Source organism: Sapajus apella, unplaced genomic scaffold (genome assembly GCF_009761245.1).
Source record: "Sapajus apella isolate SASKATOON/1434 unplaced genomic scaffold, GSC_monkey_1.0 scaffold91, whole genome shotgun sequence".
In the NCBI taxonomy this organism is placed as follows: domain Eukaryota; kingdom Metazoa; phylum Chordata; class Mammalia; order Primates; family Cebidae; genus Sapajus; species Sapajus apella.
The window spans coordinates 8,487,393-8,510,036 of NW_022437031.1; the positions used below are offsets into that span (position 1 = coordinate 8,487,393).

A 22,644-nucleotide genomic window follows, 5' to 3' on the forward strand; every position below is an offset into this window, starting at 1 on the left:
GGAACATCTTTATTGCAGTATTTGCTGGACAGTACATGGTATGGCAGTTTCCGGTTTGTGTTCAGAATGTACTTTAGGCTGTGTGCAGTGGCTCACACCGTCATCCAGTACTTTGGGAGGCTGAGGTGGGAGGATTGCTTAAGCCTAGTAGTTTGAGACCAGCCTGGGCAACATAGTAAGACCCTATCTCTACAAAAAAAATACAAAAAATAGCCAGGAGTGGTGGTGCACGCCTGTAGCCACAGCTACTGGGGAAGGCGAGATGGGAGGATAACCTGAGGTTGACAGTTTGAGTCTGTAGTGAGCCGTAATCATGCCATCGCACTCCAGCCTGGCTGACGGAGTGAGACCCTGTCTCAAAGAAAATACACTTTAGTAATTAAAAATGATTTTTATAATTGGGCTTTAAAGAAGCAAGGCTTCTTGGTGAAACGGCAGATTCCAGGTCTAGGGCAGGAAATGTAAAAAATTTTTTGAAATGCCTTGTTACACCAGAAAGCGAGGAAGCTTTGACATTACTTTGTGTCAAAAGGACTCAGGAAGTAACTTGAGGAGGCTCCCACTGGCTAAAGATGGGGACTTGAGCATCAATAGGAATAATAACTGAAATATACTGAAACTTATCAAATATGTTTAAATCTATGAGCTCATAATTATGCTAAAAAATTCGTTGGTCACCTTTGGAAGGCTTATAAGGAGTAATTCATTTGAAAACTGGTTAAAAAAGGAAGAATAAAGCTTTTGAGGAACCTCTATACTGTTTCCCAAAATGGCTATACTAATTTATACTTTCCCCATCAGTTACAAGGCTTCCCTTTTCTTTACATCCTCAGTAACACTTGTTATTGTCTTTTTGTTAATAGCCATACTAACAGGTATGAGATGCTAACTCATTATGGTTTTATTTTGCATTTCCCTGATGATTAGTGATGTTGAAAATATTTTTATATATCTACTTGCCTTTTTTTTCTTTTTTTTTTTGAGACGAGGTCCTATTCTGTTGCCCAGGCTGGAGTGCAGTGGTGTCATAATAGCTCACTGCAACCTCAAACTCCTGGGCTCAAGTGGTCCTCCCACCTCAGCCTCCCAAAGTGTTGGGGTTACAGACATGAGCCACTGTGCCTGGCTTGTACTACTTTTGAGAAATGTCTATTTAGGCTGGGCGTGGTGGTTTACACCGGTAATCCCAGCACTTTGGGAGGCTGAGGCGGGTGGATCACCTGAGGTCAGGAGTTTGAGACCAGCCTGGCCAACATGGTGAAACCCTGTCTCTATTTAAAAAAAAAAAAAAAAAAAAAAAAAAGAGAAATGTCTGTTTAGATCCTTTGCCTGTATTTTAATGGGCGTATTTGCTACTGAGTTGAGTTCCTTATCCCTTTATCAGATGTAGAGTTTGCAAATGCTTTCTCCTAACCTGTGGGTTGCCTATTCACTCTTGTTTACTGTGCAGAAGCTTTTTAGTTTGATTCAATCTTGCATATCTTTGCTTTTGTTGTTTGTACTTTATGCTAAGTGAAATAAGCCAGGCACAGAAAGTTAAAAGTGATATAATACACTTATATCACTTATTTGTGGAATCTAAAAAAGTATATCTCATAGAAACAGAGTAGAAAGGTGGTTACCAGAGGCTTGCAGGGAGGAGAGATGGAGAAAAGGGAGATATTATTGATCAAAGGACACAAAGTTTCAGTTAGACTGGAGGAATGCTTTAGTTAAAGATCTGTAGTACTGCATGGTGACCACAGTTAATAACGTATATTTCAAAATTGCAAAAAGAATAGTGAGGTAATGGATATGTTAATTAGCTTTGTTGAATCCTTCTACAATGTATATATGGATCAAACCATCACATTGTACCTCATAAATATACACAATTATATGTGAACTGAAAACTTAAAAATTAGAAGAATAAAGCATTTGTCTTCCCTCTCCTATATGAACTGGACCATAGAGTAACCCGGTAGTTGACAGGGGAAGTTTATCTTTATAAAAGCATTCCAGCTAATAAGTGAAGAAGGAATAAATAGAGTATCACTGTTAATAGTTTAAGCATTTATCAGTGACAAAAAAGAGATACAGTCAGGTATTAAGTACCTTGTGGTAAACAATCTCACCGGTGAAGTAGTCTTAAAAAAGAAAAGAACACAAATCTAATTAAGCTTCTAGTTCTACCTACCAATTTACAGGCGATACATGGGACAGGAAACGTATTAAAGGACGCCATAGGGATGCAGTCAGCAAAATTCAAACTTTGGGAAGCTGACCTTACTTCAACAAATTGTAGTAATAAAAATGGAGATTTAAATTAAACTTTTAGGCCAGGTATGGTGGCTCACGCATGTAATCTCAGCATTTTGGGAGGCCAAGGTGGGTGGATCGCTTGACGTCAGGAGTTGGAGACCAGCCTGGCCAACATGTGAAACCCTGTCTCTACTTAAAAACAAAAAAAACAAAAATCTGGGTGTGGTGGCCTGTGCATGTAATCCCAGCTACTTGGGAGCTGAGGCAGGAGAATCACTTAAACCCGGGAGGTGGAGGTTGCTGTGAGCTGAAATCATGCCATTGCACTCCAGCCTGGGTGACAGAGTAAGTGAGACTCAATCTCAAAAATAAATAAACTTTTAAAGAATTAAAAGAAGGTTAAACACATGGACAAATTATATGGGTCTTATTTGGATCCTGGCTCAGTTAATGAGAAATTGGACCACTGAATGGTTGGTTGGTTGTTTTTTTTTTTTTTTTGTTTGTTTTGAGATAGGGTCTCACACTATTGCCTAGGCTGGAGTATAGTGGTGTGATCTCAGCTCACTGCAACCTTCATCTCCTGAGCTCAAGTGATTGTCTTGCCTCAGCCTCTGGAGTAGCTGGGACTACAGGCCTGCACCACCATGCCCGGCTAATTTTTTGTATTTTTAGTAGAGACAGGGTTTTGCTGTGTTGCCCAGGCTGGTCTTGAACTCCTAAACTCAGTCAATCTGCCTGCCTAGGCCTCCCAAAGTGCTAGGATTATAGGCATGAGCCACCACACCCGACCATTAAGGAATTGCTGTCTTTTTTTTTTTTATTGTTGTTGTTAGGTATGATAATGGTATTGTGGTTAGGTTGGGAGGAAAAAGCATTCTTGTCTTGTCCCTGAGATACATATTGAAATATTTTGAAATGGAATATGTCTGGGCTTTGCTTCAAAATGATCTGGGAAGAGGGGGAGTAGGTTGGAGTATAGGTTAAATAAGATCGAACATGATATATGAATTGTTGAAAATGGATAATGGAGACTTGGGAGTTATCTTCCTCTGCTTTTGTGTGTGTTTAAACATTTCTATTATAAAGTTTAAAAGTTTTTGGGGTGGACAGCTATCACTATAGACAATCTAAATTAAATGCATCATGCCATGTTTACTAGAGTTGTCATCTAAGTGAAGATGAAGTGTTCTTTATTTTTTATTATTTTTATTTATTTATTTATTTAATTTGAGACAGAGTCTCGCTCTGTCACCCAGGCTGGAATGCAGTGGTGTGATCTCGGCTCACTGCAATCTCTGCCTCCTAGGTTCAAGCAATTCTCCTGCCTCAGCCTCACAAGCAGCTGGGATTACAGGCGTTTGCCCCCATGCCCGCCTAATTTTTTTGTATTTTTAGTAGAGACAGGGTTTTGCCCTGTTGGCCAGGCTGGTCTTGAACTCCTGGCCTCAGTAACCCACCCACCTTGGCCTCCCAAAGTGCTGGGATTACAGGCATGAGTTACTGTGCCCAGCAGAGGAAGTGTTCTTTATCAATGTTTAATAAACATAGTGTCTTAAATACCTTTTGGTGGTTTTTTTTTTTTTTTTGACACAGTCTTGCTCTGTCACCCAGGTTGGAGCACAGTGGCACAATCTTGGCGCACTGCAACTGCTGCCTCTTGGGTTCAAGCAATTCTCATGCCTCAGCCTCCCAAGTAGCTGGGACTACAGGTGCACATAACCACGCCCAGCTAATTTTTGTATTTTTAGTAGAGATGGGATTTTACCATGTTGGCCAGGATGGTTTCGATCTCTTGACCTCGTGATCTGCCCACCTCAACCTCCCAAAGTGCTGGGATTACAGGCGTAAGCCGCTGTGCCTGGCCTATCCAGATCTTTTATAAGCTCCTCATGTGCAACCAAGGAAAGGAACTGCTGATCAAGAAGGATACTCCTATAATATGGTAAATGCAAACTTTAATCAAAACACTGGCCGGGTGCAGTGACTCACACCTGTGATCCCAGCACATTGGAAGGGTAAGGCAGGTGGATCACTCGAGGTCAGGAGTTCAAGACCATCCTGGCCAACATGGCAAAACTCCACTCCAGCCTGGTGACAGAGCAAGATTCTATCTCAAGAAAAAAGAGGCCGGGTGCCGTGGCTCAAGCCTGTAATCCCTGCACTTTGGGAGGCTGAGATGGGTGGATCGCCTGAGGTCAGGAGATGGAGACCATCCTGGCCAGCATGGTAAAACGCCGTCTTTACTAAAAACACAAAAATTAGCCAAGTGGGGGCCTTTAATTCCAGCTGCTCGGGAAACTGAGGCAGGAGAAACGCTTGAACCCAGGAGGCAGAGGTTGCAGTGAGCTGAGATCTCACTATTGCACTCCAGCCTGGGCAACAGAGCGAGACTGTCTCAAAAAAAAAAAAAAAAAGATCTGGATATCCTGACCCTGTCTTCAGAGGGTATGATTTAACTGGCCTGTGATAGAGCCCAGGTACGTTTTCTAGGAGGTAAATTCCTAATATACTGCCAGGGTTGAGAATCATTGCTCTAGGTATATTCAGCTATGTTTCAAGACAACATGACAGCTATTTGGATAGCACCATTTAATGGGTAGTTGGTTAGTATCTCCTTGAAATATTATATCTTACTGTGTATACAGCTCTAATTGAATGTCTTAATAAGGTCTTGCTGAGTGTAAGTTGTACAACTGAGGTTTGTATTTCCTTTTTGGTAAGAGTTTGCTGCCTCTTTTGCCAATATTTTTTCAGAAGAGTTAGACTGGTTAATTGAGAGTAAAATGGGGCCAATCATTAGAAATATTCAGTTTAATGAAATTGGAGCAGACCCAATTTTTTTTTTCTCTTTAGGACCCATTTTGCTTATGAGAACATGAGGCATGAGAAGTCATTTTGATAATGTTGAGGTTTGTAAAAATAATGAGAAGGCACTAAATAATTGGTTTATTAAAATGAAATGTAATTGAAAGTCTGCAAGGACCTTAGAGTAAAAAAAAAATTGTAATTCGGAAGTTGATCCGGTGAAATCCTAATTTGCTCTCTGAGTAACTGTCTTGAAATTTTTAGGCTGTCACCCTTGACCCAAATTTTCTGGATGCTTATATCAATTTAGGAAATGTCTTGAAAGAGGCACGAATTTTTGACAGGTGAGAGAATGTTTTGTTTAATAAATTTTCTTGAATCTTTGTTGTATTGACACTTGACAGTTTGGACTGAAATGATGACAATGGTCCATTGAAATACATTTGCCTTTTCTAGTATATTGTTGTTCCCTGCCCATGATGTCTGCTGTGTTGCCTTTTATTTGTAGGTGTTGTTTGTTGCCTGACTTTTTGTTGTTGGCTTTCCTCAAAGCCATTAATTATCCTTCTCATCGGGGGTTGAAACATTTTTATTGTAAAATGGCTGAAATGGTTCTTTCTTAGACTAAATTATCCTTTGATCTGATTTAGAAAGCCAAGTAAATCCTGACTTAACTTTTTTTGTTGTCAGAGGAAAGCCTGTTTTTTATGTGGGAGTAGAAAATTTCTCATTGTAAAGATACATGTTATAAAGGTGTAATTTTGGTTTGAGGTTAAAATATAATGCAGCATGAATTATGTAATTACAATGACTTGATATATTTTATATAATACAGCTTGAATGAGTTGTAACAAACCATCTGTTAAGAATGAGTTATATTTTATGTGTGTGTGTGTGTGTGTGTATGTTTATTTACAGAGCTGTGGCAGCTTATCTTCGTGCCCTAAGTTTGAGTCCAAATCATGCAGTGGTGCACGGCAACCTGGCTTGTGTATACTATGAGCAAGGCCTGATAGATCTGGCAATAGACACCTACAGGAGGGCTATTGAACTACAGCCACATTTCCCTGATGCTTACTGCAATCTAGCCAATGCTCTCAAAGAGAAGGGCAGTGTAAGGATTTTTACTCATTCTATTTTTTTGTTATCTGGTAGGATTCAGAGTCTTTTTCTGGCCAGGTGTCAAAGGAAAGCCTATTTTTTATGTGGGAGTAGAACACTCATACTTGTAATGCCAGCATTTTGGGAGGCCGAGATAGGAGGATTTCTTGAGCCTGGAAGTTCGAGACCAGCCTGGGCAACATGATGAAACCCTGTTTCTACAAGAAATATAAAAATTAGCTGGGCATGGTGGCACACAACTGTAGTCCCAGCTCCTTGGGAGGCCGAGGTGGGAGGATCAATTGAGTCCTGGGAGGTCGAGGCTGCAGTGAGCCATGATTGTGCCACAGCGCTCCAGCCTGGGCAACAGATTGAAACCCTGTCTCAAAAAATTACAAAAGCCAAAAAACAGCAAAAAAGGAAAGTCTTTTGTACAAGTATTGAGATGGTGTATTGGTTTACTTTAGAGTTTTGGTTGAGGATAAGAATACCAAAAAATACCAATTTTCTGTAGTATTACCAGTCAATAGGTTTAATAAAGCAATTATTAGAAGAGTATCAGTGGAGGCTTTATGATTCTCTGTAGTTTTTGAAGACTTTGTTTTGTTTTCTAGGTTGCTGAAGCAGAAGATTGTTATAATACAGCTCTCCGTCTGTGTCCCACCCATGCAGACTCTCTGAATAACCTAGCCAATATCAAACGAGAACAGGGAAACATTGAAGAGGCAGTTCGCTTGTATCGCAAAGCATTAGAAGTATGTGAGGATGGTGTAGTTGGGTATTTAGTGTGATAGTAGAGGGAAAGCAGTTAACCATTATCCACCTGTTTTGTAAAGATAGTGGTTGAACCATTTAAAAGAGGATTATTTTAAAAAAAAGGATTATTCATTGAAATAATAATTGAGTAACTAAGGTATGATGTGAGGTCCTAGGTGACATTCCAGAAAATCCCTGTTTTCAGAGTTCATTATTCTATGGATAAGATCTGTACAAAAAAACTAAACATTAACCCACAGTTCAAGAGAAGTTACCGATAAGTATATAATTTTAGTGCCTGATGGCTGTATGGTAGTGGTTAGTAGATGTGGTAGGAGTTTAGCAGAGAGAGATTTCAGTAGCATTGGAGTAGTCAGGATAAACTAAGAGGAGAAGAGGTGTACCTCATTATGTTTGAAACAAGAGTTATAAAATAGAGGAAGAGGTAGAATTTCAGAGTGAGTAGACTTGGAAAAGTAGAGACAAGTTTAGGTGTGTAAATGTACTTGAGCAAAGTTCTTAAGGTTGTGGAGAGTTATTACTGCTGCTTTAGCAATTTTTTTAACCTCAGTTATGATCTTGATTCTTTATAGGTCTTCCCAGAGTTTGCTGCTGCTCATTCAAATTTAGCAAGTGTACTGCAACAGCAGGGAAAACTGCAGGAAGCTCTGATGCATTATAAGGAGGCTATTCGGTGAGAGACACTAACAGCCTTATTTTAGAAATTACTTTTAATTTAAAAATGTTTACATTCGGCACATTGTAGGTGCTAAAATGGCTTTAACAACAGAATAAGTTAACTTTACAATGGGTTAAAGATTTTTGTATTAGAGAAATAAAACCTTTGGCTTCTCTTTTAGAATCAGTCCCACCTTTGCTGATGCCTACTCTAATATGGGAAACACTCTAAAGGAGATGCAGGATGTTCAGGGAGCCTTGCAGTGTTATACGCGTGCCATCCAAATTAATCCTGCATTTGCAGATGCACATAGCAATCTGGCTTCCATTCATAAGGTACTACTGTTTAGTATAATATATGCAGCTTAGCACCTAAAATTTAAGTTTTGGAAACTTTTTACCATCCTGCTTTATTTTCCAGGATTCAGGGAATATTCCAGAAGCTATAGCTTCTTATCGCACGGCTCTGAAACTTAAGCCTGATTTTCCTGATGCTTATTGTAACTTGGCTCATTGCCTGCAGGTAAAGAATAACAGGCCAGCAATTGGCTCTCAGTGTTGTAATAGATTTTTAATTGTTATGTCCCATAAGAATCCAAGCCTGACTGGAAACAGTGTTTTTAATAGGCTATCTGACATTGCTTTAGGCCAAAGACATATCAAATATTAAATCCTGGAATGGGGCTTTCTGGATAATAACTTCTTTTTGCTTTCTCTAGATTGTCTGTGATTGGACAGACTATGACGAGCGAATGAAGAAGTTGGTCAGTATTGTGGCTGACCAGTTAGAGAAGAATAGGTTGCCTTCTGTGCATCCTCATCATAGTATGCTATATCCTCTTTCTCATGGCTTCAGGAAGGCTATTGCTGAGAGGCATGGGAACCTCTGCTTAGATAAGGTCTGATTCTTTTGTTTTAATCTTTTTGTTGTAAACTAAAACACAAATACAGAAAACTGTGCAAATCAAATTTGTGGCTTAATAATTATAAAGTGAACACCACCCAGGTTGAGCAATAAAACTTTTGTGAGCCACTTCAGAGCCCCTTCCATTGTGCCCTGTCTTGAATATAACCCCCTGTACTTCATAGGACGGACTCATTAACTCCTTAACTTAAACACTAACAGTAGACTGATGGTACTTTTAAGTTGAAAGCCATAATTTGTTTTTCTTTTTTCTTTTTCTTTTTTTTTTTGCTTCTGAGACAGGGTCTTGCTCGGTCACCCAGGCTGGAGTGCAGTGGTGTGATCATGGCTCACTGCAGCCTCGCCCTCCCCAAGCTTAGGCGATCCTCACACCTCAGCCTCCTGAGTAGCTGGGACTACAGGCGCGTGCCACCACACCTAATTTTGTATTTTTTGTAGAGATGAGGTTTTGCTATGTTGCTCAAGCTGGTCTTGAACCTCTGGACTGAAGTGATCTGCCCACCTCGCCCTCCCAAAGTGCTGGGATTGCGAGTTTGAGCCACTGCGCCTGGCCAGCCATCATGGAGTGCTTGGTATTTTGTATTCACCTTTGCGAATTAGAGCACTGCTTGATCAAGGATTGGATCAAAGGTTGGAGAATAGAGTACTAGGTGTAATTTTTTTGTTTTTGTTTTTGTTTTTGTTTTGAAACAGAGTGTCTCTCTCACCCAGGCTGGAGTGCAGTGGCGTGATCTCATCTCAGTGCAACTTCTGTCTCCCAGGTTAAAGTGATTCTTGTGCCTCAGCCTCCTGAGTAGCTAGGATTACAGGCGTGTGCCACCACACCTGGCTAATTTTTGTGTTTTTAGTAGAGATGGGGCTTTGCCATGTTAGGCTGGTCTTGAACTCCTGACGTCAGGTGATCTGCCTGCCTCAGCCTCCCAAAGTGCTGGGATTATAGGCATGAGCCACTGCACCAGGCCATAATTTTGTTTTTAGAAAATGTTGCCCTGTAGAATTTTCTAAAATGCTGGAAGGTTTATCAGTCTCTGTTCGTACTGTTTCATATCTACAAGTTTTAGATTTGCTCACTTTTTGAGACAGGGTCTTACTCTATTGCCCAGGCTGGAGTGCAGTGGCACAATCTTGTCTCACTGCAACCTCCATCTCCTGGGTTCAGGCGATTCTCCCACCTCAGACTCCCAGGTAGCGGGGACTACAGGCACGCACCACCACACACGGCTAATTTTTGGTGGTGTTTTTTTTTTTTTTTTCTCTCCAGTAGAGATGGGATTTCGCCATGTTGGCCAGGCTGGTCTCGAACTCCTGACCTCAAGCAATCCACCCGCCTTGGCCTCCCAGAGTGCTGGGATTTGCTCATGCCTTTTATAGATCTCAGGAGCAGGTCAAAGTATGAAGCATATTACATGAAGTGCTGAGGTTCCATCTCTCTGGCAATATTAATTAAATGCTCTGGGCAGACCTTTTTCAACAGGTGTGAGGTATAGGTTTGGCGTATTTTTCGACAGTTTTCCTAGATTGAAATTTATGTGTAGATTTTACTAACAAGCATTGCATTCTGTTGATAGATTAATGTTCTTCATAAACCACCATATGAACATCCAAAAGACTTGAAGCTCAGTGATGGTCGGCTGCGTGTAGGATATGTGAGTTCTGACTTTGGGAATCATCCTACTTCTCACCTTATGCAGTCTATTCCAGGCATGCACAATCCTGATAAATTTGAGGTAAGACTAGTGTTTCTCTAAAATTACTATTTGTTTAAAGAAAAAAACCCACAATGTTGGCTTGTCACCATAAGGCATGGAAACCCAGTGTCTTTTGGAAAGATTTGAACAGGAAAGGTTTGAGCCAGTGTTATTAAATATGCCATGTGCTGCCTTTCAGGTGTTCTGTTATGCCCTGAGCCCAGATGATGGCACAAATTTCCGAGTGAAGGTGATGGCAGAAGCCAATCATTTCATTGATCTTTCTCAGGTAGATGAAACTCTCATACTTTAACTTTTTATTTTGAGCAAGTTTAAATAAAACCATTAGCATATAGTTTATTTTTGTACGTGTTAAATGCTATAGTACCACGTATAGGCAATTGTGTTGATCTTATTTCCTTGGTTATTTATGTTAATCAGCATGGCTTTTGCTGAGGTAGCAAATGAAACAGAAATGTGTTATGCTTGTGTTTGGACATACAGCTTTTCTGGAGATTGAGCCAGCACTTGTGACAGAAGATACTTAATAAATATTGACAAAATGGTGACTTGGGAGAAGAATAAATAGGTCTTTAAAAGAAAATAGATGAAATATGGTTCATCAGTTTCCATGGGCCTTTGCCTTTGGTTATCTTTATTTCTGTAGTTGTGCTATTGTTGCATCCTCTCTGAGAGTAAGTTTTATGATAAATTAAGATTGAAACCTGTGGGGAAATTCATTTGCTGAGTGTGTAGGCTACAGTTTTTTCTTTGTAGACTATTAGCCACTTTGACTAATAGGGATAATATACTCTTTACATAGTGTGTGTGTGTACACATGTATGTACATACACATGCAGGTATGGTATGTATGCATATATATAGAAATATATGTGTGTATGTATATATATGAATCATTGAAGTCCTAGCAGAAAGGTTGTAAGACTTCTCATTCAATAAATAGTATGTACCAACAAATTTTGCAGTATAGCTGTTGCTTCAAAAGTATGCCTGGCCATTTTTGATATACAGTTGGACTCTGTGACCAAGAAGCATACCTCTTCCTACATCTGAGGTCTTCAGAGACTCACTGCTGATTGACTACAGTCTAAACTCTTCAGCATAGCTTCTGTAATCTTTCTCTGTTTGCCACAACTTTGTCGATACTTTCACCCACCATTCAACATCATATATACCCATACCAAATAGAAGTGAATTACTCACCATTTTTAAATTTTTTTTTGAGATGGAGTTTCGCTCTTGTTGCCCAGGCTTGAGTGCAGTGGTGTGATCTTGGCTCACTGCAACCTCCACCTCCCAGGTTCAAGTGATTCTCTTGCCTCAGCCTCCCAAGTAGCTGGGATTACAGGTGCCTGCTACCACACCCTGCTAATTTTTGTATTTTTAGTAGAGATGGGGTTTCACCATGTTGGCCAGGCTGGTCTTGAACTCCTGACCTCAGGTGATCCACCTGCCTCGGCCTCCCAAAGGGCTGGGATTATAGGCATGAGCCACCATGTCCGGCTTACTCACTATTTTTTAAACTCCCTCACATTTTAGTTCTTCACTCATACTTTTCTCTAATGAGACTGCATTCTGTTAAACTCCTTAAAACTCCTGTTCATCTTTGAAGGCCTAATTAGAATACCAATTCTAAGCTGGATGCAGTGGCTGACACCTATAATCCTTTGAGAGGCTGAGGTGGGAGGATTGCTTAAGGCCAGTTTGAGACCATCATGGGAAAATAGACCCTGTCCCTACCTTAAAAAAGAAAATTACAAATTTCAAATACTAGTTTCTCTATGAAATGTTACTCATACATTCAATCCAGAAGTGAACTCTCCTTCCTCTGCGTTCTGTTTCCGTAATGCTTTGGGCCCATTTTAATGGCACTCAACCATATTTATGTCCGAATTAATGTAGTTAATTTGTGTTCTTATCACTTTTCCATCTGGGAATCTGAATTCTGTTAAATGCCACTAAAAGAAGTTGATCCGAGATTATACATAGTGAGTTTTTATTTTCTATTCTGTAGATTCCATGCAATGGAAAAGCTGCTGATCGCATCCATCAGGATGGAATTCATATCCTTGTAAATATGAATGGCTATACCAAGGGTGCTCGAAATGAGCTCTTTGCTCTCAGGCCAGCTCCTATTCAGGTAAACCGATTAATAGTCATCACTGATAACATGTATTTGGCTAAGAAGACGGTGATGTGCTTCTTTTCCTACCTCTGGTTAACTGATATTTGAAACTGTAGGGCAGACATGCTTTATTTTTTAACTTTTTTAGGTTGTTGAAATGCACAGGGACAAAAAGAGTGTAGAGCACAATGCTTACAGGTACATGTATATAGAGACTTGCAATTCATGGTTGGGTATAAACAGTTTACTCTGTCTTGCAAATTTGAAGAACATTTTAGCATTTTGAAAGTTAGTCTAAAATACAGGCCGAGAATGGTGGCTCATGCCTGTAATCCCAGCACTTTGGGATGCTGAGGCAGGAGAATCACCTGAAACCAGGAGTTTGAGACCAGCCTGGGCAACAAGGCAAAACACCCTCTTGCTATAAAAAATTTAAAAAATTAGCCAGTTTAGTGATATGGCCTTGCGATCCCAGCTATTTGGGAGGCTGAGGTGGAAGGATTGCTCAAGCCTAGGAGTTTGAGGTTGCAGTGAGCTATCATTGTGCCACTGCACTTCAGCCTAGGTGACAGAGTGAGACTTTGTCTCTTAAAAAACTACTACATTGCTTTCAGCTAAAGAAGTCAGCCTTGTTGGACGTGTGGCAAGTGCCTGTAATCTTAGCTACTCTGGAGGCTGAGACAGAAGGATCGCTTGAGCCCAGGAGTTTGAAGCTGCAGTGAGCTATGATTGCACCATTGTACTCCAGCCTAGGGAACAGAGTGAGACCCTGTCTCTAGAGAAGAGTTAGACCTAGAAAAGACTCAAGAAAAGAGTTAGACCTTCTTGTTTATTTACTTATTTAATTTTGGCATGTTTAGGTTCTTTTTTAAAAAACCACTTTATTGAGATACAGTTGACATGTAAAAACTTGTACATATTTAATGTATATGACTTGATGAATTTAGAGATAAGTGTACTGATGAAGGTTCTTAATCAGTTTTTGATGTGATTTTTTAAGGCAATGTGGCTGGGATACCCTGGGACAAGTGGTGCGCTTTTCATGGATTATATTATCACTGATCAGGAAACTTCGCCAGCTGAAGTTGCTGAGCAGTATTCTGAGAAATTGGCTTATATGCCCCACACTTTTTTTATTGGTGATCATGCTAATATGTTCCCTCACCTGAAGGTAGGCATGAAACAGTGCTATGGAGGAATTTCAAAGAACTGTAGCTTTTTATTTCCTTGCTGTTACCTGTATAAATCCTAAAAGACATGTCTGAAACTATTTTTTCCATTAGAAAAAGGCAGTCATCGATTTTAAGTCCAATGGGCACATTTATGACAATCGGATAGTTCTGAATGGCATCGACCTCAAAGCATTTCTTGATAGTCTACCAGATGTGAAGATTGTCAAGGTCAGAACCTAGTCAGTATTGTCATTGAAATAAAGTTAACTGCATTCAGGATCTTTCCCCTAATGATGCATTTTGTGTGTGTGTGTGTGTGTGTGTTTCTTTTAGATGAAGTGTCCTGATGGAGGAGACAATGCAGACAGCAGTAACACAGCTCTTAATATGCCTGTTATTCCTATGAATACTATTGCAGAAGCAGTTATTGAAATGATTAACAGAGGACAGATTCAAATAACAATTAATGGATTCAGTATTAGCAATGGACTGGCAACTACTCAGGTGAGAAGATAATACACCATTATATGTCCCACCAACTTTGCATTTATTTCCTTTAAACCTCATGATAATTCTAGGAGGCAAGTATCATTATCATCATTTTATAGATGAGGAAATGAGTTTAGTGTAAACGGGCATCTTATGTAGGTTTGTGTGATTTTAAAAGTCTCCTGGATTCAGCCAGCAGATTATTACTTACTGAGAATCTGCTGTGTTAATACCATGTTGTTATTCCCTGCCTGTGGCTTTATTCTCTTAGCATATGATGAACTATCTGTAGATATTGTACAGTTTCTTGCTTTTGTAAACCCATCCTTTCCCTAGCTAAATCCTACTCAGACATTCAGTTCAGACAGCTCTTCCAGGAATCCATTTCCGTACTTATTACTAATGTCTCTACCCCTACTTCATTGGTACCTGTCTTCTATGCCTCTGTTATGTTTGGAATATATCATTACATACAACACAACAGATGATAATTCCCTGTGTTTGTATCCTCTACTGAATTGAATTACTGGGCCCATCTCTTAGTAATGTAGTATGTACTTAATAAATAATATATTGCATGTTTAAATAAGTAGCTCTATCAAGAGCGTGTAAGGCAAAGGAAGATCTCTGGCCTCTAGAGGTCATAGATGTCCTTGCATACCTGGAATAGTTATGTAGCAATGTAAGGCAGTACTCAGATGTGTGAGAATTACAAGATAAGACTAACTATGTATGTAGAAGCCCAGAAATGGTGATGATCAATGTGAAGAGAGATACTCTTGGAAGAAGAGACCATTTGGAGGAGTAATTTATTTAGCCTTGAAGAGTAGATGTGATTTAGAAAAGGACATTTCATTCATAAAGAAAAGAGTGATCAAAAACTGTTGGATCTTGAGACCTTTTTTTGGTTAAAGCAAGAGGTTTCATAGTGCAGTCTCCCCCAAATTAAGATCATGCTGCAACTGTTTGCCTTTTCTTAAATTTCATATATCATGAATATTTTCTCATGATTCAGGGACTTTGGTTATACCATTTTGGATCTTATGGATTGAAATATTGGACTCCTTTTGCCTTTAAATATAACCATCATCTTTTCCTTGTTCTAGATCAACAATAAGGCTGCAACTGGAGAGGAGGTTCCCCGTACCATTATCGTAACCACCCGTTCTCAGTACGGGTTACCAGAAGATGCCATTGTATACTGTAACTTTAATCAGTTGTATAAAATTGACCCTTCTACTTTGCAGATGTGGGCAAATGTGAGTATGCATAGACTCATTGTTACCGTCTCAGAGACTAATAAATAAGGATTTTGTATACAGAGCTTCTTGCTGAAGATGGTCCTTCCACTCCCATTTAGGAGCTGTTCTGCTCATTTATTTAAAAAAAATTTTTTTGGCCAGGTGCAGTGGCTCATGCCTGTAATCCGAGCACTTTGGGAGGCCAAGGCAGGTGGATCACCTGAGGTCAGGAGTTTGAGAGCAGCCTGACCAACATCGTGAAATCCCGTCTCTATTAAAAATACCAAAAAATTAACTGGGTGTGGTGGTAGGCACCTGTAATCTCAGCTACTTGGGAGGGCGAGGCAGGAGAAGAATCCCTTGAACCCAGCAGGCGGAGGTTGCAGTGAGCCAAGATCACACCATTGTACTCCAGCCTGGGCAACGAGAGGGAAACTTTGTCTCAAAATAAATAAATAAATAGAACCTTTTAAAAAATTCATTTTATTTATTTACATGTGACTCAACTGGGTTGTGCTCTTTTTTTAAAAAACAGAATCTCACTCTGTTGTTGAGGCTGGAGTGTAGTGGTATGATCTTGGCTCATGGCAACCTTTGCATCCCAGGTTCAAGTGATTCTTGTGCCTCAGCCTTCCAAGTCGCTGGGATTACAGGCATGTGCCACCATGCCTGGGTAATTTTTTTTTGTGTTTTTAGTAGAGACGGGGTTTCACCATGTTGGCCAGGCTGGCCTTGAACTCCCGGCCTGAGGAGATCTGCCTGCCTTGGCCTCCTAAAGTGCTAGGATTAGATGTGTGAGCCACCGAGCTTGGCCTTGTGCTCATTTATAATCTTCAAGAGTTACAGATTTTTCAGGCATTTTGGTTCCAAAGTCTAAACATGTCATTGTGAACCTTTTAAATTTACATATTCAAAGTATTCTTCTGTCTAAAGGGTCAGCAAACTTTTTCTTAAAGGGCCAGATGGTACATATTTTCAGTTTTGTGGTCCATACTGTCTCACATCTACTCAGCTTTGTCATTGTAGCATGAAAATACCATAGGCATTTTGTAAATGATGAGTGTGGCTGTATTCTAATAACATTGTATTTGTATGAAATGGCAGTATGCCATATTTAGCTCACAGGCTGTGTAGTTCGCCAACCCCTGGTCTAAACTGATAGCATATACTGTCATGTACATCCACCCGTGTTTAACATTCTTGTAGTATTGTAGAGTTATAACCAAGAAGGAGTCGATCTATACATACAATTATCTCTTAGTTCATCAGACAAGTTTGCATATGTGGGATATTAGATAGCTGTAACTGGCTCTTAACCGATAGAAGTAAAATAAAATAGCATGTTTTACCTTTAGGTAATCTGGAGATAATTTCTTGGTTAATTTTTTTCCCCTGGTATCTGTTTTATGTTCAGAGGAGAGGGGAGGATAGAAGAGAAGAGGAAGCAGATTAGTACAGGTCTACTGTCCTTAATCCTTACTTCCCGATGTTCACAAAATCTATGAAAATCAAAAGCTTTTTCATAAGTGTGTGGCAAATTTGTTTGGCAGCAAAACTACCTGAACTGACATTAGAATATGTATTAGTCTGTTCTCATGCTGCTATATAGGACTGCCCGAGACTGGGTAATTTATAAAAGAAAGAGGTTTAATTGACTCAGAGTTCTGCCTGGCTGTGGAGGCCTCAGGAAACTTATAGTCATGGCGGAAAAAGGAGCAAAGACATGCTTTTTCACATGATGGCAGGAAGAAGTGCCAAGCAAAAGGGGGAAAAGCCCCTTATAAAACCATCAGATCTCATGAGAACTCACTCTATCATGAGAACAGCAGCATTGGGAATAACTGCCCCCATGATTCATTTACCTCCCACTGGGTCCCTCCCATGACATGTGGGGCTTATGGGAACTACAGTTCAAGATGAGCAATTTGGGTGGAGACACAGTCAAACCACATCAGGGTATTTATAGTCTTTTATTTATTCCATTTAGTATGACTATTCCTGCATCTCAGTGCAGAGGTACTGATGTGTTTATTTGTAGGAAGTTGCTGCTAAGGGTGTTAACATAATACACACACACACACACACACACACACTACTACTATTTTAAAATCTGAAAAATTCTGAGTTTGGAAATTCATCTGTTCTCATAGCTTTCAGAGAAAGGGATTTTGAACTTATGTGGTACATTGAGTAGACAAAAATCTAAATCAGGAGTTGGCAAACTATGACTCATGGGTCAAACCCAGCCCACTGCCTGTTTTTGTAAATACAGTTTTATGGACACATAGACATGTTTACTTGTTTGATACATTGTCTATGGCTGCTTTCAAATTACAACAGAAGTGGTGAACAGTTTTAACAGTCCACGTGGCCACAGAGCCAAAAATATTTGCTATCTGGCCCTTTACAAAAAAGACCAATTTACATTAGACAAGTAAAGTTAGGGAAGTGTGAGGTAACTTTCTTTGTTGTATCATAGTGGGGGATTTGAAATTTGGAATGCAAAATTTCTCTCTCTCAACAAAACCCACTGCCTGTGTCAATTTCCACAGGAGGTAGCTGCCTCAGATTTTGCCGATTAGTAATTTGTTTTGTTTACCGACGTCTACCTCCTCTCCTTTTTTGAACTCACTCTGAGGACAGCTAAGCAGAAGAGGGCTAATTCAATTGATCTAATCATCTCTGTGAAGGAAAGACTTAAGTTCACAGTAGGCGTCTATCTACATGGATAGAATGGAGTGTGGTAGAACTATTAGAGACCTCTGGGAGTCTTTGTTGAGAAAGACTGCTATTAATAATTATGCTTATTTTCCCTATTTTAGATTCTGAAGCGTGTTCCCAATAGTGTACTCTGGCTGTTGCGTTTTCCAGCGGTAGGAGAACCTAATATTCAACAGTATGCACAAAACATGGGCCTGCCCCAGAACCGTATCATTTTTTCACCTGTTGCGCCTAAAGAGGAACATGTCAGGAGAGGCCAGCTGGCTGATGTCTGCTTGGATACTCCACTCTGTAATGGGCACACCACAGGGATGGATGTCCTCTGGGCAGGGACCCCCATGGTGACTATGCCAGGTAAGTTGCTGATAAATCACTGGAATCTTCCTTGTTTTTTGAATATCTCCTTTTGGGGAGAAACTTCCAGGTGAAATTATATGTACTAGAAGCAACATTGAAGGCAAAGTGATACAAAGTGAAACCTGTTCTCACTTCATTCTCTTCATCTGCATTGTGTGGGGACTTATAAACATTAACTCTGCTATTTTACATTCGCAGATGTGCAGTTGTTATCTTTTGTATTACAGGAGAGACTCTTGCTTCTCGAGTTGCAGCTTCCCAGCTCACTTGCTTAGGCTGTCTTGAGCTTATTGCTAAAAACAGACAAGAATATGAAGACATAGCTGTGAAGCTGGGAACTGATCTAGAATAGTAAGTAAACTTTTCTGTGAACAAATTATAAAGTAGAGAGAAGGTAGCTGTTATAAAATGAAACCATAAAATAAGTGTAATATAAAATAGGTGAACTAGCTTAGCTTGTATGCCCTCTAGATGGGACCAGTTTCTAAACTCTTAGAAACGAAGTGATCAATAGGTTTTGCTATGTAAAAAGTAAATGGCTAAATAAAAAATATTCAAGAAAATTAAAAGGCAAACGGGAAAAAATCTTTGTCTCAGTATTAATTGCCTGGCTATATAAAGACTGCAGAACATTTACATTTTAAATTCCCCAGTAGGAAAGTAAAAATGGAAATGACTACACACCTCACTGAAGTGGAAATACCAAATGGTTAACAAAATGTTTCAGGCTCTGTAGTAGAAATGCCAATGAAAATTACACTGAGGCCGGGCACGGTGGCTTATGCCTGTAATCCCAGCATTTCGGGAGATGGAGGTGGGCGGATCACTTGAGGTCAGGAGTTCGAGACCAGCCTGGCCAACATGGTGAAACCCCGTCTCTACTAAAGATACAAAAATTAGTTGGGTGTGGTGGCGCATGCCTCTAGTTGCAGCTACTCCGGAGGCCTAGGCAGGAGAATTGCTTGAACCTGGAAGGCAGAGGTTGTGGTGAGCTGAGATCACACCATTGCACTCCAGCCTGGGTGACAGAGTGAGACTCTGTCTTAAAAAAAGAAAAAAATTATACTGAGGTGTATCCATTATTTGCCTATACAATAAAAAGATTTTTTATATCAGTGAGGGAGCATTGAGGACTAGCCTTTTCATGCATTGGTGAACAAATTGATAGAGCCCTTCCGCAGAGTTTTTAGAGCCTTAAAAGTTACGGTGGCTCATGCCTGTAATCCCAGCACCTTGGGAGGCTGAGGTGGGCGGATCATGAGGTCAAGAGTTCAAGACCAGCCTGGCCAGCATAGTGAAACCCAGTCTCTACTAAAAATACAAAAATTGGCTTAGCATAGTGGCTTATTCCTGTAATCCCAGCTACTCAGGAGTCTGAGGCAGGAGAATTGCTTGAACTGGATACCGGGAAGCGGAGGTTTCAGTGAGTCGAGATCGCGCCACTGCACTCCAGCCTGGGCTACAGAGTGGGACTCCATCTTCAAAAAAAAGTTTGATCTTTGACCCTAATACTGTCACTTCTTCACTACAGTCAGTGTAAGAAATAAAAAAAGCATAACTTAACTGGCTGAAAATGAGTAAGAATTAGGTGATGCTTAGATGAGTGAGGATTTATCCATACAATAAACTAGTATTTCTTTCATTCTTGTATTTTTTTTTTTTGAGATAGTATCTCACTTATCTCACTCTGTCACCTAGGCTGGAATGCAGTGGTGTGATCTTGGCTTACTGCAGCCTTGATGTCCTGGGCTCAGGCGATCCTCCCACCTCAGCCACCTGAGTAGCAGGGACTATAGGTACATGCCACCATGCCCCATGCCTGGCTAATTTTTAAATTTTTTTGTAGAGACGAGGTCTTGATATGTTGCCTAGGCTGGATATTTCTTAAATGAGGTTTTTCTTTCGGTATAATGGGTGATGTTTTTTTCTTTGTGTTTTTCTGTGAAGTAGCATATTACATAGAAATTAAAGAAGCATACTTTTTGAGTCAGACTACCTGAGTGACTCAAGCTTTTCTGCTTATGAGCTTTGTGACTTTGGGGAAATAAATCTCACTCAGTGTTGTGCCTTGGTTTCTTCTACAAAATGGAGCATAATGCTAGTACCTACTTTGCAGAGATGATGTGAGGATTAAAAAAGGCATTCTGTGTAAAGTGCTTAGAATAGTTACTGGTGCCTGGTAAGCATTTGGCAGATATTAGCTACTACTGTTTTCAGAATTTTCTCCATAGAACGTCACATACATCTAAGAAAAGTGAGAAATTTGAGCCCAGGCATTAAAAACAATTAAGACTGATGTCCATTAGCCCAGAAATAACTATAGTAAAAAATGTAGTGTGTTTTATTTTCAGACAGGTTCTCGCTCTGTCACTCAGGCTGGAGTGCAGTGGCATGATCATGGCTTACTGCAACCTCTACTTCCTAGGATCAAGTGATCCTCCCACCTCAGCCTTCCTAGTAGCTGGGACTACAGACACATGCCACCATGCCTGGCTTTTTAAAATTTTTGTTTTTTGTAGAGATGAGGTCTCATCAGTGTTGGCCAGGCTGGTTTCAAACTCTTGGGTTCAAGCAATCCACTTGCCTTGGCCTCCCAAAGTGGTGGGATTACATGTGCATGAGCCACTGTATCAGCCTGTAGTGCATTTTAAAATTTTTTTAGACTTGGCCAGGACTGGTGGCTAAAGCCTGTAATTCCAGCACTTTGAGAGGCTGAGGAGGGCGGATCACGAGGTCAAGAGATTGAGACCACCCTGGCCAACATGATGAAACCTCGTGTCTACTAAAAATACAAAAATTAGCTGGGCATGGTGGCGTGCACCTGTAGTCCTAGCTACTTGGGAGGCTGAGGCAGGAGAATCTCTTGAACCTGGGAGGTGGAGGTTGCAGTGAGCCGAGATCACGCCACTGCACTCCAGCCTGACAACAGAGCAAGACTTTGTCTCAAAAAAAAAAAAAAAAAAAAAAAAAAAAAAAAAAAAAAGTTTTCTTTATTAGACTCTTTGGAACTTAGTTTGGTTCATATGATACTTTCCCCCAACATTTTTGTTATGAAAATTTTTAATTTTATAATAAACACATCTATACCTACTGCTTAGAATCTACCATTAGTATTTTACTATTCTTGCTTTATTACATATCTATTCATCCTTTTATTCTCTTTATTCATCTGCTAATCCATCTTATTTGACACATTTTGAAATAAATTGCAGACATCAGTACACTTCTTTTTAAATACTTAAGAATGGCTGTCATTAACTGGAGTTCAGTATACATGTATTTTTTTGAGACAGGATCTCCTTTTGTTGCCTAGGCTGGAATGCAGTTGATGCAATCTCTGCTCACTGCAACCTCCACCTCCTGGGCTCAAGCAGTCTTTCCACCTCGACCTCCTGAGTAGCTGGAACTATAGGCACCAGCCACCACACCCCACTAATTTTTGTATTTTTAGTACAGGCAGGGTTTTGACAGATTGCCCAGGCTGGTCTTGAACACCTGACCTCAAGTGATCTACCTGCTTCAGTCTCCCAAAGTGTTGAGATTAAAGGCGTGAGCCACCATGCCTGGCCATTTTTTTCTTTTGAGGCAGAATTTACATACAGTGAAATACACAGATCTTAATATTCAGTGAGCTTTGAAAAATACCTTTGTAACCCAAACACCTATGAAGACATAGAACACTATCACTCCAGAGAGTTTCTTCATGCCCCTTTTCAGTCAGTCTTTCTCACCGGCCCCCAGAGACAACCACTGTTCTGATTTTTTTTTTCCCTTCCATAAATTAGTTTGCTTTTCTAGAATTTTATCCAAATGGAACTCTGTCAGTATGCACTCTAAAGCCTTCTTTCAGCAAGTTTATTTCTTTTGATTCCTGAGTAGTATTTCACTGTATGGATGTACTACAGTTTGTTTTCCTATTGATACATAGAACTTAAAAAAAAGTAGAGTACATAGGTCTTTCTCTTTGGAGAGTAGCATTAATATGGACATGGTTGTATTGAGACCAACAGATGTGCACAACCATTTTACTACTTCTCTCACAACAAACATTAAAACAAGGTTGGGCATGGTGGCTCATGCCTATAAACTCAGTGCTTTCAGAGGCTGGGGTGGGAGGATTGCTTGAGCCCAGGAGTGCGAGACCAGCCTGGACAACATGGCGAGACCACCCCATCTTTACAAAAACTACAAAAATAGCTGAGTGTGGTGGTGTGTGCCTATAGTCTCAGCTTCTCAGGAGGCTGAGGCAGGATGATTGTTTGAGCCAGGAGGTTGAGGCTGCAGTGAGCGATCACTGTGTCATTGTACTCCAGCCTAGGCA

General features: G+C 40.2%; 1 protein-coding gene across 4 annotated transcripts in view; it reads left to right on the top strand.

The window, feature by feature from the left end:
* OGT (O-linked N-acetylglucosamine (GlcNAc) transferase) overlaps positions 1–22,644 on the top strand; it is a 42,011-nt gene that overhangs the window by 16,581 nt on the left and 2,786 nt on the right. For all 4 annotated transcript variants that reach the window (XM_032255930.1, XM_032255931.1, XM_032255933.1 and 1 more), the window contains 16 exons: positions 5,314–5,393; positions 5,968–6,163; positions 6,765–6,905; positions 7,500–7,600; positions 7,767–7,920; positions 8,006–8,107; positions 8,304–8,483; positions 10,078–10,236; positions 10,397–10,486; positions 12,233–12,358; positions 13,344–13,514; positions 13,627–13,743; positions 13,849–14,019; positions 15,111–15,263; positions 18,068–18,320; positions 18,551–18,674. In XM_032255930.1, the coding sequence (XP_032111821.1) occupies positions 5,314–5,393; positions 5,968–6,163; positions 6,765–6,905; positions 7,500–7,600; positions 7,767–7,920; positions 8,006–8,107; positions 8,304–8,483; positions 10,078–10,236; positions 10,397–10,486; positions 12,233–12,358; positions 13,344–13,514; positions 13,627–13,743; positions 13,849–14,019; positions 15,111–15,263; positions 18,068–18,320; positions 18,551–18,674 (2,318 nt within the window). The remainder of the gene's footprint in view (positions 1–5,313; positions 5,394–5,967; positions 6,164–6,764; positions 6,906–7,499; positions 7,601–7,766; positions 7,921–8,005; positions 8,108–8,303; positions 8,484–10,077; positions 10,237–10,396; positions 10,487–12,232; positions 12,359–13,343; positions 13,515–13,626; positions 13,744–13,848; positions 14,020–15,110; positions 15,264–18,067; positions 18,321–18,550; positions 18,675–22,644) is intronic.